The sequence below is a fragment of the Melanostigma gelatinosum genome, assembly GCF_949748355.1.
Source record: "Melanostigma gelatinosum genome assembly, chromosome: 16".
Taxonomy (NCBI): domain Eukaryota; kingdom Metazoa; phylum Chordata; class Actinopteri; order Perciformes; family Zoarcidae; genus Melanostigma; species Melanostigma gelatinosum.
In genome coordinates this window covers 20,226,543-20,240,793 of record NC_136649.1, presented here as the reverse complement: position 1 = coordinate 20,240,793, position 14,251 = coordinate 20,226,543, and the positions used below count along the sequence as shown (strand labels likewise).

The 14,251-nt window shown below is 44.2% G+C and overlaps 1 protein-coding gene across 3 annotated transcripts in view; it reads left to right on the top strand.

Annotated features, from left to right (window-relative positions):
* The window catches only part of LOC306790594 (DNA (cytosine-5)-methyltransferase 3A-like), a 30,638-nt gene that overhangs the window by 13,374 nt on the left and 3,013 nt on the right, over positions 1–14,251 (top strand). For 2 of the 3 annotated variants that reach the window (XM_079286975.1, XM_079286973.1), the window contains 16 exons: positions 5,152–5,490; positions 6,182–6,340; positions 6,518–6,625; positions 7,030–7,186; positions 7,407–7,553; positions 8,023–8,067; positions 8,303–8,382; positions 8,588–8,700; positions 9,413–9,596; positions 9,706–9,790; positions 10,138–10,283; positions 11,303–11,393; positions 11,556–11,704; positions 12,155–12,255; positions 13,615–13,684; positions 14,048–14,166. In XM_079286975.1, coding sequence (XP_079143101.1) covers positions 5,152–5,490; positions 6,182–6,340; positions 6,518–6,625; positions 7,030–7,186; positions 7,407–7,553; positions 8,023–8,067; positions 8,303–8,382; positions 8,588–8,700; positions 9,413–9,596; positions 9,706–9,790; positions 10,138–10,283; positions 11,303–11,393; positions 11,556–11,704; positions 12,155–12,255; positions 13,615–13,684; positions 14,048–14,166 — 2,093 coding nt within the window. The remainder of the gene's footprint in view (positions 1–5,151; positions 5,491–6,181; positions 6,341–6,517; positions 6,626–7,029; positions 7,187–7,406; positions 7,554–8,022; positions 8,068–8,302; positions 8,383–8,587; positions 8,701–9,412; positions 9,597–9,705; positions 9,791–10,137; positions 10,284–11,302; positions 11,394–11,555; positions 11,705–12,154; positions 12,256–13,614; positions 13,685–14,047; positions 14,167–14,251) is intronic. The other variant, XM_079286974.1, reaches the window with a different exon arrangement.

Sequence of the window (14,251 nt, the reverse complement as noted above, 5' to 3'; positions counted from 1 at the left end):
TTTTTTCTTCTTCCAATTTCATTGAGACGGTTTCTTTGGTGGAACATATTTCCAATTCAACTTTCCGCATAAATACTGCACTAATAAAAAGAAACAGAAGTTGACAAAACAATCACTTAGTGGCCATCTTGGAGCGTTCAGCTACTAAATGGACCTCGTGGTGAGATCGTTTTGTCAACTTTCCAACGTCAAGAACACAAGTCCTTGAGGTATTCAGAGAAATAGAAATATGACAACTGAGCAAACCATATCTACCCTTGAAGATCTTGTGATTCGATGGACCTTGCTTCGTCAACAAACTGGTATTTCTTTTTTACTGCACGCAGCAATGCTCACACACAAAACTCAGATTTCCCTTTGGACCATTAATAGAAGCTCCTAATGCCGCATGATGTTAAATACTTACTAAATCATGTAACACATGACGCCTGGTAGTGATGTGATGTCGTGCAATTTCGTCTGTAACATAACGAGGAGTCCCCGTAGTATGAACGTGGGGTCTTCCATGTCTCCCCCCCCCTCTGCTCTATTCTGGTGAGGGCTCGAAGGGCGGCCATAAAAATGTCTCCAGGGAAGAAATGAAGAAATATTGCCAAATTAGCAGGACATGCTAGGGGCCCACAAGTGAAATGTTGTGATATACGAGGCAAGAAGTAGGAAATATACATCTACCAAACAGAGGTGGATCTTCTTCAACAAGTTGCTCTACAAGGCTGACATTTAAGAGGATTTGCAAGATGCAAATCCGTATTATGTTTCCCCCCCCCCCTTTTCCCCCCATCTAGCGTATTGCAAGCTTTGATCTGATTTGCACAAAGACTGATTTGTTTAGGCCTCGAAGCCTTCCTCCCGAGGAGGAACATGCTGCACATCTTTTAGATTTAGTTCTGCTCTTGACACAGAGCGTTGCTGTTGCATGTTTCTGCAGGAGGACATGGTGGCTGAAAGGGTTACTGCCGTCTTGCACTTCTCCGGGATCTCTCTCTCTCGCTCTCTCTCTCTTTTTTCATGTGCCTTGTGTTACAGTGGACTTCTCCGTCTCCCCCTCTGCGTTTCCCTCCCCCATTCTTCTCCTGACCCCTCCCCCAGCTATGGAAATGAACTCTGTGCTATGGATATATGGAGGGTGAAGATGAGGTTTGCAGCAAATTTCCAGCCCTGCTTTGCAAGACAGCCTCTTGGCTCGCTGCCAACATTTTGCAAGTCCTCTCTAGCCAACCAGAATTCCTGTCGGCAATCACCTGACCCTGAATTCCCAGACAAAGAAATGTTCATGCTTTCTTTTTTTAAGCGATCTCTTCTACCCTGAGAGTGGGGGTGAAAAAAAACTCAAGCCCCACACTGGATTATGAGGGTTGCGCGCTGGTGTGTATGGGTATGTGCACTGCATTGTTTGTTTGCTAACATGGAGGGATAGTGTGCATGTCTGATTAGCCCGCTTACAGCGAGGGGAATATGCTGACTTCAGGTATTTCCATAGGAGTTGCCGTGGACCATCTGCTCTGCTCGGCTTAAAGGGAAACCGTCTCTTTAAAAAAAAAAAAAGGGAAGAGAGAGAGAGCAGGCTTTAGCTGTGTTTGGGAAAAACTTGCTCGCGCGAAAAAAGTTTTCCCCGTGGGGTGAATGTGTGCTGAAGCTATTTCCTGTTTCACAGCAGCACCTAGAAATGTCAGAGTAGCTTCATTTCATTTTAGGACGGATGTATTTACCTTTAGGAATGTTGCTGTTTGGTGAGAGCCACCACCATTTCACCTCACACAACACTTCACTTGGAAAAAAGGTGAAGTTGTGTCGGCCTCACATCTCGTTCCTTCCCGTCATTGTGTACTTTGCTCTGTTTGACTTGAGATTTACTAGAAGGAGACTTATTTGATGACTTTGAAAAGGTTTTAAAAGGCTTCGGAGGAAGACGAGCAGCCTCCTCGGGGAGCTTTTTCTTCTTCTTTTTTTTTTAACAACTCCACTTGTGAATTCATGGGAATTCTGTTTATGTGTTCAAGGCTGACTGTAATATTCCTAATTATCTCTTAAAAGGATGCAACACAATGAGGACCAGATGGCCTATTTGAGTGTGACCCCCCCCCCCCCCCCCCCAAGGCCACTCATGAAATACACAGCCTTTGTAGGGATCTGTGCTAAAATCAGGCTAATGAATGCAGTGGCCACATCGCTGCACAACCAAACCTGCCACTTGTGCTTTTCCACACAGTATTTCCACTTTAAACACTTCTCCGTGGTTTGGGATCCGCTTTTCTGTTGCATCTTGAGTTACCTCCACCTGTCGTGACTTAGGGAACTTTTTTTTATTATTTGTTCACCCGTCCTGCTCAGCAGATAAGCTTGTACTGAGGACATATGTCACTGCATAATCCATCAAACAATTACACAAAACAGACCCCGCTGCGTCTCTCCTGCCTGTCGCGCGTGAGAGACTATTGCATTCAAAGGTCAAACTCTTTTGTGTTGCTTCAGAGACTCGCTGTCACGTCGTGGGAGGAAGTAATGTTCAGTGAGAGTTCATTTCATTTCACTTTTACCTTGAAGCAGAGTTTGCTGAATGTTTGACTCAACGGCACCTGACCGGCTGCTTAAACATCGTTTCTTTCTCTAATGTCTCATGTGATTGATGCTCGTTGTCTTCGTCCCCGTTTTACATGCGAGTTTCCAACAACTGCGCCCCAGAGACCAATATTCTCTTCTCTCTGCCTCACAGTGCACTTGAGCCCTCAGGGTCTCCCGCTGCAGAGACCTCTCGGTCAGATTATCCCTTATTGTGCACCCAACATGTCTCCACACTGCCAGAGGCCTGTGCAGCTTCTGCTTTCACTCGATCCATTACGAAATCCACACTTACGTCAGTACAGTTAGGTTTGGTTTTCCATAATATTCATATATCCCCTTTCCAAGGGGAAAAAGTGTCGATGCGTTGGCTGTGAGGTAGTTTAAACACATTTGCGCGGCTGTGTTTGTAGGGTACATCTATAGTACGTCTGCTGTCATTTGTGGAATTTGTTTTCAGCGCGGCGTGACAGCGGATAGAAGTGGTGGTATTTCTGAGCCGTCAGTGACGGGCAGGCGTGTGTAAATGATAAAGACTGCATTGTGGCTCTGCTACCTCCTTTCCTATTTCCCCCTTTAGCCTCAGAGGGTCTGTCTTGCTGGTGGAGCTGCACACACACACACACACACACACACACACTGTGACGCCCCCAAAAGGGGCCCATTTACTACTGGGAAGAAGTCCAGAAACAAATCTCTGGTTCTTATAGCCACTGTACTTTCTCTCCTCCCCCCACTGGCATTTTTTAGCGTCACTTTCTGATTGGCTCCGAGGAGACGGAACCCTGGAGACAGCCTGACCCTAAACACACTAGAATGAGCACACTAATAGTAGCACAGCCGCTTTATTGCCATTCACAGAACCCCCAGTGTCCTTGTGATTACTGGACACCAGAGAAGAATAAGCTCACTCGGGAGCAAACTAATAAAATGTCGTTTTGCAGTTATTCTCTCAGCCCATTTCTTCCAGAAACTGCTCTTCTCACTTCTCACAATTATTACAGATTGTTTCTCCCGATTACACGTTCGGCAATTTAATTCGGCTGTCGAGCACTAACTCCAATGTGCTCGTGCTGGAGCCAAGAAGCCCCACACATATGGCCACGGGCTTTGAACCGTCCAGCCAACAGTACAGTGCAGATATTTATAAACCACAGCAGAGCCTCTTGATTGAAGAGCACATGTTTCTACTCTTCAGCGCCGATACCCCTCCTCGTGCCGTCTAAGCACCACCTCCCCTTAAAGGCGCTTTTGTTTACGGGTCACACTGGGAGAGGGAGGGAGGGAGGGAGGGAGAGCGAGAGAGAGGAGTGTGCAGGCTCTCCCCTTCTTGCCTTTCTTCCGCCTCTTCCTACACGCCCAGTCCACCTCTGGACATTCACAGTGTGTGTGTGAGAGACCTGAGAACTTGAGAAGGACTCCAGCGAAAGTAAGCACAGCTGTGCAGCGCTGCTCTCACGTGGATCCTATAGTATGACGAACACGTGTTTACATATAGGAGTGCAGATATACTGTATATTCTGCACGTGTGTGCTGAAGAAAAAGAGGAGAAGAAAGGTAACGTGTGTGTACGTGTGAGAGAGAGAGAGCGAGAGAGAGAGAGAGAGCAGAATGAGTGCAGCTGTTGGGGGATTTACTGTGAGAGGCTTAAGTCCCGGCTGCGTCTCGTCCTCTCTGATCGACCTCGCGGTTCAGTGTCAGGTACCACAAACCCAGTGAACTCGCCGCTGCAGCGCTGGACACTATAGAGTTACTGTATACCGTGCTGTTGATGAATGGGCTTTACAGTCGGAGATAAAGCCATGTTTACAATGGCTGTCGGGCTCCCACAGTCAACATTCTGCACTTACACAGCAGAGACGACGTGCCCGCGTTGTGACGCACAGAGGAAAACGCAACCGGCCTCTCTGTACACTGTGTCCGGTAGTAACACAATGTTATAGAGAGACCTGCATGGGCATGATTCAGGCAGAATGCATGATTACATATATTGCTTGGTCAGATTCTACTTTCTTCTTTGACACGTTTCCTGATTTATTTGGTCCTCTTCTTTGCAGAGGTTAGCGTTAGCCAGGGAGCAATGGTTAGCTGGACATTGTGGCCTAAAATAGAGTTTTTTGGGGGGTTGCTGAGGATGTTGTTTTGGTTTTGTTAGCCGTGTCGTTTCTTTCTATTCCTTTTAGAACAATTTTCTCTCAAGTTTTTATCTCTTTCAAGAGTTTTTTACATAATTAGTGAGAGGATTTTCCCAAACCGCCCTATTTGTAAATTTGTAAGCAGAAGTTTGATATTTCGAATTTAACAGTAACTTATGAAAAGCTCCCGTGCTTGTGCACATGCATTTGGGAATCTGGAATGCCTGCCAACCCCAAAAACGTTGAAATAAGACAACCCAGTCAGTTCTTTGTGGGCCGCCTAGATCAGCAATCATGTGATTCAACCAGCCATTCAATTGTGTTTACGTTAAAGCACGTAAACATGTGCTCATAGAAACCCAAAATGAGCGCGATATATCCCCTTTAAATCTTTTTTTTGTACACTGCATATTTGAAGACCTGTCCTCGTCACTGCTGTCACTGGGCTGTGTTTCAGGCAGAAAAAAAGTCCAAACTGACGTCAGCAATGAGCGCGATGAAGGATCACGAGGAGGACGAAACAGAGACTCAGATAGAAGACGTCTCAATAATCAAGCACCCGTCACCTTCGAAGCAGCAGCAGCAGCAGCCTCAGCTGCACACTCAGTCACAGCCTCAGTATCAACAGCAATCACAGCCGTCGCTGCCACAACAAAAACAACAACATCAGCAGCAGCCGCCTCAGCAGCCTACTGACCCCGCCTCCCCAACTGTGGCCACGACCCCTGAGCCCGTCCCCATCGGAGGCGGAGACAAGACGTGCCCCAAGCCGGCAGATACTGAGCCCGAGTATGAGGTGAGATAGTATTGATTGACACTGATTCATGTCTGGCTGCAGACCAACAGGAAGTCCTGATTGGAAAAAGGATTTAGAGTAAGGCCAAGATTAATCCACGCCGAGTAAATCCGCCATTTTGGAATTTATGCTCTTCAGGTGTTTTACAACCGATCCGAAATTTTACAAAGATACCAAATATGCCATGTTGACTTTTAATGAAATGAGTATAAAATGATCTGGAAGATCTACAGCACATTTACATTTAATATAATTCAGCATTCAACATTTTTTATCAACAAAACAATTTCGAAAAATAGGAAAAAGTCCAGTCCCGGCTTCTTAGTCTGGAGATTGTGCTGCTTATTTATCTGAAGCGATCATAAGAATTAAATGTCTTTGGGATCTGGACTTGAATTTGAAGAGGTCACATTTTACTGACAATGAATAAAACAATTAATCAGTAAATAATTGTTTTATAACATAATTTAATGTACAGTATAATGACAATATAATTGAACTTTTGGTCTCCATGGCGTAGAGGAGGTTGTGTATCACCGGGTAGATGCTCACTGTCCGCCCTGATCCATATACGTTGACAATCTATCGATCATTCTGTAAACCATGTCTGTCTGTCCCACAAAATGGGTTCGCAGATTTATGCCCAGAAGTTAATATTGAGCGGATGATTTGTCTTTTACTTTGGCTGCAGGACGATCGTGGTTTTGGCATCGGCGCCCTGGTTTGGGGAAAGCTTCGAGGGTTCTCGTGGTGGCCGGGCCGCATTGTATCCTGGTACATGACGGGCCGGAGCAGAGCTGCCGAGGGTACCAGATGGGTGATGTGGTTTGGAGATGGAAAGTTCTCAGTGGTGAGTGTTTAGAGCCGGCGTTAATATCGCTGTCAGGTGATTACATTTTCTTTTCCACCATAAATTTACAGTAACAACCAGCATAAACATGAGAGCCATCAATCTCCAGACATGTTTTACCTCAACACAATTCTGCCGTGTGACCAAAATAATGACATTATTATCTGTGTGTTACAGGTCTGTGTAGAGAAACTCATGCCTTTAAGTTCCTTCAATAATGCCTTTCACCAACCAACTTACAACAAGCAGCCCATGTACAAGAAGGCCATCTATGAGGTGCTACAGGTGAGTAACAAGAGCAACAAAGTCCTGCTGGCAGTTGAAATGATCTTGATTGATGACATTATAGAATTAAAATGCTGATATTTTTACAGCGACTTAAAGGACAACTTCTGTCATTTTCATCCTGGACCCTACTTTCGCATGTTTTTTTTATCTCTAAGTGACTAATTGGGACATTTATTTTATTGAGCTCGAGCTCTGCAGCCACGGAAATTCTGTGCAATTAACACAGAAAGATACAAAAAAAAATTCAAAATAAATGCGTAGATGAGGAATAAAGAGAAAATAATTACGATCCCTTGCTGAAGCCTTTTGTTGAGACTTTGCCCACACTGAACGATTTAGGAGCTGATCATTTCTGTAAGTATATTGAGGATGAACCGCCGTCATTAATCATGTGTTCACAGGCGGCGAGCAGCCGGGCAGGAAAAGCCTTCATGGCCTGCCCGGACAGTGATGAGACGGAAACCTCTAAATCGGTAGAGATGCTGAACAAGCAGATGATTGACTGGGCTATGACAGGCTTCCAACCCACGGGACCAAAGGCTTTAGAGCCACCAGAAGGTAAGAGGAAGTCACTCTTGTGAAGCTTGAATTGTTGGACAACTGGGAGTCTTGACTTGCATTCCCAACAAACGTCCCATGTGTACGAACCCCTAGAATTCTCTCAGATAAAAGCTGGTAATAGACCTCTTGAACTACAAATCTATTAAGTTAAGCACGTGATTGAATAACTCCTCATGTCGCCTGTAATACTAATTGTCTGACATGCTGTGCACTCCAGAGGAGCGTAACCCATACAAAGAGGTTTACCCCGAGATGTGGGTGGAGCCTGAAGCGGCAGCTTACACGCCTCCGCCAGCCAAAAAGCCTCGCAAGAGCACAGCAGAGAAACCCAAAGTCAAGGACATCGTTGATGAGAGGACACGAGGTAAGGTGGAGTCCTGAACCCGATATGTCCTCCCATGGGGTGGACGCAGCAGAGTAGGTGGTCGGAGACGTAGTGTGTGGACAGGAGGTCCATTAGAGAGGCAGCTTTAAGATGGAAGCGAGTGATGGAGGCTCACACACGTCTAAGGACTGTGAATAGATGTTTGTTAGAGTTTATTCGCAAACAAGCTTTATTGATGTTATTGTTGGATGTCTTGGCACCTGATTCAGTAATATAACAGACACCAGTATAGCCTAATATTAGAAAAGCTATTGTTGTTACAACTTATTAATACAATGATTTTATATTTTGCTTATTTTTTTGCTTTATTTCTCTGTAAGACTTAAACAACTTAAGTAAAGTTGGAGGTCGAAAGGAAACAATACGTTGAACTGTTGACCTCACAAATGCATTGTCGCGAGTTGATTTCGTGAACCTACATTCCTCATGAGGCGTGTTGTGTTTTCAGAACGGCTCGTTCAGGAAGTGAGACAAAAGTGCCGCAGCCTCGAGGGTAAGTGTCCCCTTGTTGTTGAAAAGCAGAAATCTATGCGTCAATGTTAATGAAACTGTAAAAAGCCATTTCCATGATTTCGGTTTCACCGCGAGGTCTCTCCAAACACACTCCGGCTGAGCTCATTAGATCTCCACCTCCGTCGGAGCTGTTCAAACACTCATTGAAGTGAGAGGTTCACACCGCTCCGACCTCCCTCTGTTCAAACACCGACGTGCTGAACTTCTTCTTACAGACATCTGCATCTCCTGTGGAAGTCTGAATGTTAGCCTCGAGCACCCGCTGTTTGCTGGAGGAATGTGCCAGAGCTGTAAGGTAAGCTGTGATGGAAGTCATTACAATTCTGGGACTCAACTCCTTTTCTACAGCATCGTAAAAAACAAACACACACACACACACACAGCTCCTTTCAAAGCTAATAAACGGAACATATTTCAAGCGGCACCTGATGTAACCCCCGTGAAATTCTAGGTTTTAAACATGTCAAACTGCTCACTGCGTCGTCTCTTTTCTTTCCCAGTACTGCTTCCTAGAATGTGGATATCAATATGACGACGACGGCTACCAGTCCTACTGCACGATCTGCTGCGGAGGACGAGAGGTGCTCATGTGTGGAAACAACAACTGCTGTCGGTAGGATTTACTGGGTTCTACCGTGCAATGGAGTCGGCAGGTGGTGATAGAAACCATAACGGTCACAATATCTTCATCGATGGTGTAGATGTTAAACACGAACAGCATCTTTTGCACTCAGGATACAGTCTGCTGTCAGCGCTTTACTGAATCTCCAGAAATTCTGTGGAGGAATATGCAAATTGATGCGCGTTTCTATCCACTATGCAAATATCAGGAGTTGAATGGAGCGAGGTAAACTGTTTATGGCGGTGAATTGTCCAGACAGACGCTATTAAACTGTTGCAAAAGAAGAGGCCGCAACGGGACGACGTCATTAAAAGAAGAATGCCAGTCAGACCTCCAGTAAATTTCCGGCGTTTCCGCTCCATTTTTAAATGCGCATAAAGATTTACATAAAAGGATAAATAAATAATAAAAAAATAGGTCGCACATACTGAAGGGAGAGACCCAGTCCACCGTGAAATTAAACAGACACAGTAGGTTCTTAGCTGTGCGTGAAACGGACACTGTTGATTTTTTATATTGGTGCAAACGTGACTAAGACACGAGTGTGCAAATTGATCTGTTGTACTAGTATTAAGTAAACTACAACGTCCATGTTCATTATGTTGACATGTCACCCTTTTGCACAAAAGAACCCCATCTTCTACTCGATGCTGGGTAGATATATTGCCACTTGTACTGATTGACCACCTTGGCCTGTGTGCAGGTGTTTCTGCGTGGAGTGTGTCGAACTCCTCGTTGGCGAGGGAGCGGCCCACGCAGCCATCAAAGAGGACCCGTGGAACTGCTTCATGTGTGGTCAGAAGGATGCGTTCGGTCTACTGGGGCGTCGCACTGACTGGCCCACCCGTCTCCAGCACTTCTTTGCAAATAATCATGACCAGGATTTCGTGAGTAATGGACCTTTATTAAGGCTATAAATCAGACTAACTGTCTCACTTAGGAGTCGGCATGTGTCTCGTTTTATTCCCTCCCTTCTCTCTGTGTGTTATGTTCCAGGACGCACCAAAGCTTTACCCCCCAGTCATGGTGGAGAAGAGGAAGCCCATTCGTGTCCTGTCGCTGTTTGACGGCATCGCAACAGGTTAGACAAGAACTGAATCTATTCAATCCAAATGCCCCGATCTTTATTAAACGCAACATTTGGTCACAGGTATCCTTTTAGTTGACTTCCATGTCACGACTATTGGACAATAAATATGAATATTATAATACAAATATTTTTTTACGGTGCTTTCCTAGTCGTAACTTTGTTATCTATCAAAGAATCACACATGAAACCGAATCTTATAACACCACCATAGTCTTTGTAAGAGTCATTTCCAGTACTACCCAGCGTATGATTTGTTTATAGATCACTTGTTGCTTTCTATCATGCAGCGTTCATTGGTTTGGTGTTCGGTGGTCTCAGCTTTCTCTGTTCCTGTGCAGGGCTATTGGTGCTGAAAGAACTCGGCATCGAGGTGGATCGCTATATAGCTTCTGAAGTGTGTGAGGACTCCATCACTGTGGGCATCGTCCGGCATCAGGGTCGCATCATGTATGTTGGCGATGTGAGGAGTGTCACGCGCAAACATGTGAGTTTCATTATTTACTTTGTTAATTCATACACTGAGTTTGCTTATGCAACTGCACTGACAACTTTACCGTGAGAAGTACATATTGAACGCCTGAGTACATACAGCGACAGCACGCTGAGGGAAAGTGAGCTATGTTTACAGATGTCTTGCTAGGAAACCGCAAAAAAATCAACAGTCCTAATGCGTGTCCCTGCCTGAGGAAGCTCCACTGCAGCAAAGCGTGGTCGAGTTTCTGGTGTCAGCAAAACTATATTAGGAACGATTTTAATGTAAGAAAAAGAAAACGTGCATCATCTTAAATGCAGGTACCCCCGATGAGGACGTTACGTGTTCTCCCTGCTTGAAATCCTGACACGATGTACAGATGTTTGCATGGACCGCTTTGCTTTGTAACAACGTCAGTTAGCAACTGACCTCGCGCTATACCGACTAAATTAGTTTGCTAAAGCTCTGCTGTGTGAAGTTCCTCTTTTTACTATTTGGCAACATTTCTGTGAATGAAAGTTGCCCACAAACAGAGCGGAACATGTCACCTTATATGGACGTTTCAGTGGCGCTAATGATCAAATTTCACAAACGCGTACTTCCACGTAAAGAGGCCGCACTCATCGGGCTGAAACGAGCAATTTATGACAAGTTAAGGGAGTTTAGTGTTTGGCAAACACGTGTACAAAGAAAAAAGGAAGATAAGTTCAGCATGAGAATGAAAAACCCGGCCAAATATAAAATCTCTTCTGCCTGACTATCAAGGCTCCGTAACATGACTGATTTACGGTTCACTGACATCATATTACATCATTCCTGGCCAATTTCTCAAGAGAAAAACTAAAATGTTGCTCCAAAGTTCATGAAGACAATAGAGGACGAGACTAAAACACAATAAAAACTATATTACGCGTCCATTAGACTCCACCAGTAGAACTGAACTGGTCCGGTGTATCTTACGACATATTGCTATCTATACCGGCTCTGTCTTTATCTCTGTTTTTCTGACTCTGTTTCTTATCCGTGTACAGATAATGGAGTGGGGTCCCTTTGACCTAGTTATTGGTGGAAGCCCATGCAATGACCTGTCGATAGTCAATCCTGCTAGGAAAGGTCTCTTTGGTAGGTTCACTGCTCAGACTCTCTTTGTGATGTTGTTTTGGATCAAGATCATGTCAAATACCGATAAAGCTGATTATCTGAAGAGACAAATCACAAAGGTATCACCAGTATGTGCCCCTCACTGAACCTCCACCGCTGTTCAATGTACGGCTTCTGTCCCAGAGGGCACCGGGCGCCTGTTCTTTGAGTTTTACAGGCTGCTCCACGAGGCCCGGCCGAAGGAGGGGGAGAACCGGCCTTTCTTCTGGCTCTTTGAAAACGTGGTGGCCATGGGTGTCAGCGATAAGAGGGACATATCTCGCTTTTTAGAGGTCAGCTTAACATTTATCTAATCCTCCAGGTCATAACTGGTCATAACTTCCAGAGACAGTTTGACGTGATACAAAGGCCTGATGCCTTATGAATGCCCCCTTGTGGCACTAATTCATTATCTTTAGACACCGATCATGAGAAGGGAGCACTGACTCTCTTAATCTTGATATAATATGTACTACTACTATGTTTAATGTACTGGTCTTCTGCTATCCATATTGCTTTTTGTCATGTTGAGACATGGTTTGGCTTTTAACCCCTTTTAAATGGTGGGATGACCTGAGCCTAAATTGCCTTTAGTCAATCAAACTACAGGATTTTTGTGTCCAATACCAGTAATACTGTGCTATTAAATGGTAACTCTACTTCTCCTGTAATACACTGTATGTGACGTAGCCTTTTACCTTGCTTCCTGGAGTCACTTCTCCTCTGCTTTACTTGGATTCCAGTGCAACCCAGTGATGATCGATGCCAAGGAAGTGTCCGCTGCCCACCGCGCCCGTTACTTCTGGGGTAACCTTCCTGGCATGAACAGGTTGGTGTGCGAATGGTGAGGGAAGCAGCTGCCTGTGACATACACAATGGAAGAAAATATACCCTTTGAGCAAGGGACTCAATCAACATAGCCTCCTTCTGACATCATGGTTAGAGTCTCGCTCAAGAAGTATCTTCCTTCTCAAATCTGGCAAGGTGACGTGTTGCCGGAAGACAATGGTGGAAGACATGAATGAGTTTGTTGTGTTGGAGAGCAGAAAGCGTAGCTTACTGTGAACTCAACAATGTCTAATGGCATGGCTGAATATTTCGATGATTTGGAGAATATGGATGAAGTCTTTAAATTCGATGCCCGCCCGTGTTTGGGTCCAGGTGTCCAGTGAACACCATGCATCTCCACATGTTGGTGAATTTGAATGTCAATATTTCTGATAATCTGAAGGATGAATTACTCCTACTTCTTTAGCTAAACAATTTAAAACTATCTTGGATCAGCTGGAATATGCATCATCATAAACATAAACATCTACTGCGGAAGAATGCAAAATACACATTAATGCAGCAGTAATTCAAAAAACGTACATAATAGTAAAACACTAACAGGGAACATTTCATTTGACAGAGTACTTTTAAAACTTTGAGTACCTTTTGCTTATCATACTTACATACTCTTACTGAAGTACGGTTTTAAGTGCAGGCCTTTGGCTGGTAAAGGAGTATTTTCACGGTCAGTACTTTTACTTCAGTAAAGGATTTGAATACTGATTCATTCAGAGCTTACTGAGCTCAGCAGAAAGCTCATTAGCACGCGGAAATTTGCTAGCGAGCTAACGTTAGCTAACAGACTGTGCAGAAGGAACACCACGTGATCACAAATCAAACGTACCTCGAATTTACGCTTACGTGATTGGCTGAAATGAAAGCAGCCATCTGATTGGCTACAGGTTGAATGGCGCTGCAGCAGGGAAGTCTCAAGGAATTCACACGTGACAAGCCAGTATAGGTTTGTTTATGAATGTAACAACATCCAAATATGTTTTTTGTTGAAAATTTCAAATACGTATATGGATTTCTAAAACATTAATTTTATACAATAAATATTTATTTTTTTTCGTTGAAAAATGTTTTTTGTCTCGAGAGACATTTTTCAATCCTTCTTAACACAGAGACTCATCTGATGACATGAATTCAGCTCAGCAAGTTGTGTGTAAATCTAATGAGGTGTATGTAAGTTTAAACATATGAGTTGTCCATTTCAGAGGACACTTGAAAAGACAAACGACTCAATCTAATCACGGTCTTGCCAGATCACAATCAGCTGAATAAAAGAAATGTGCTGTTACTTAGTTAAGCATCAGGTTTGTCAGCTGAAGTCGTCATCTAAATGTTGGCTCCTGTTCTTTCTCTTTTACAGGCCTTTGAGTGCTATGTACAATGACCGGGTGGACCTCCAGGACTGTTTAGAACACGGCAGAACAGCTAAGGTACTTGTGTTGTACTTTGATTGCATTCAAAACATCTGAATTATGTTTTTCTCTAGCCTGTCATGGGAAGAAAACCAGTTGTGACTAAGGTCATTTTAGTCAAAAAAACAACAGCAAAAAATGTAATGAAATGAGAAAATAAAAGAAAAACACAACATTGAATTTATTGCTCAAAGCAAAGCAACTTTGCACACGGGCGGCTCCCAGTGGCAGCAAGAGGTAACAATTTGAAAGTCCAGTCAGTCCTGAGAACTGAACCAAACACAGAATCCAATGCAGTGCTGAGCGAGGTAAAATCTCAGGTTTTGCAGCTCTCGTATGCATTGAACGATGAAAAACAATTTAGACGAATATTCCTCTCAGTTTGGCAAGGTGAGGACCATCACCACCAGGTCAAATTCCATCAAGCAGGGCAAGGACCAGCACTTCCCTGTGTGCATGAATGAGAAGGAAGACATCCTCTGGTGCACTGAGATGGAGAGGTACGTAAACACAAAGCTTGTCCTTCAAACCAAACTGTCACAGCTGTTTCAGCGATCAAAATCTCAAAATGATCTCCCTGTGTCT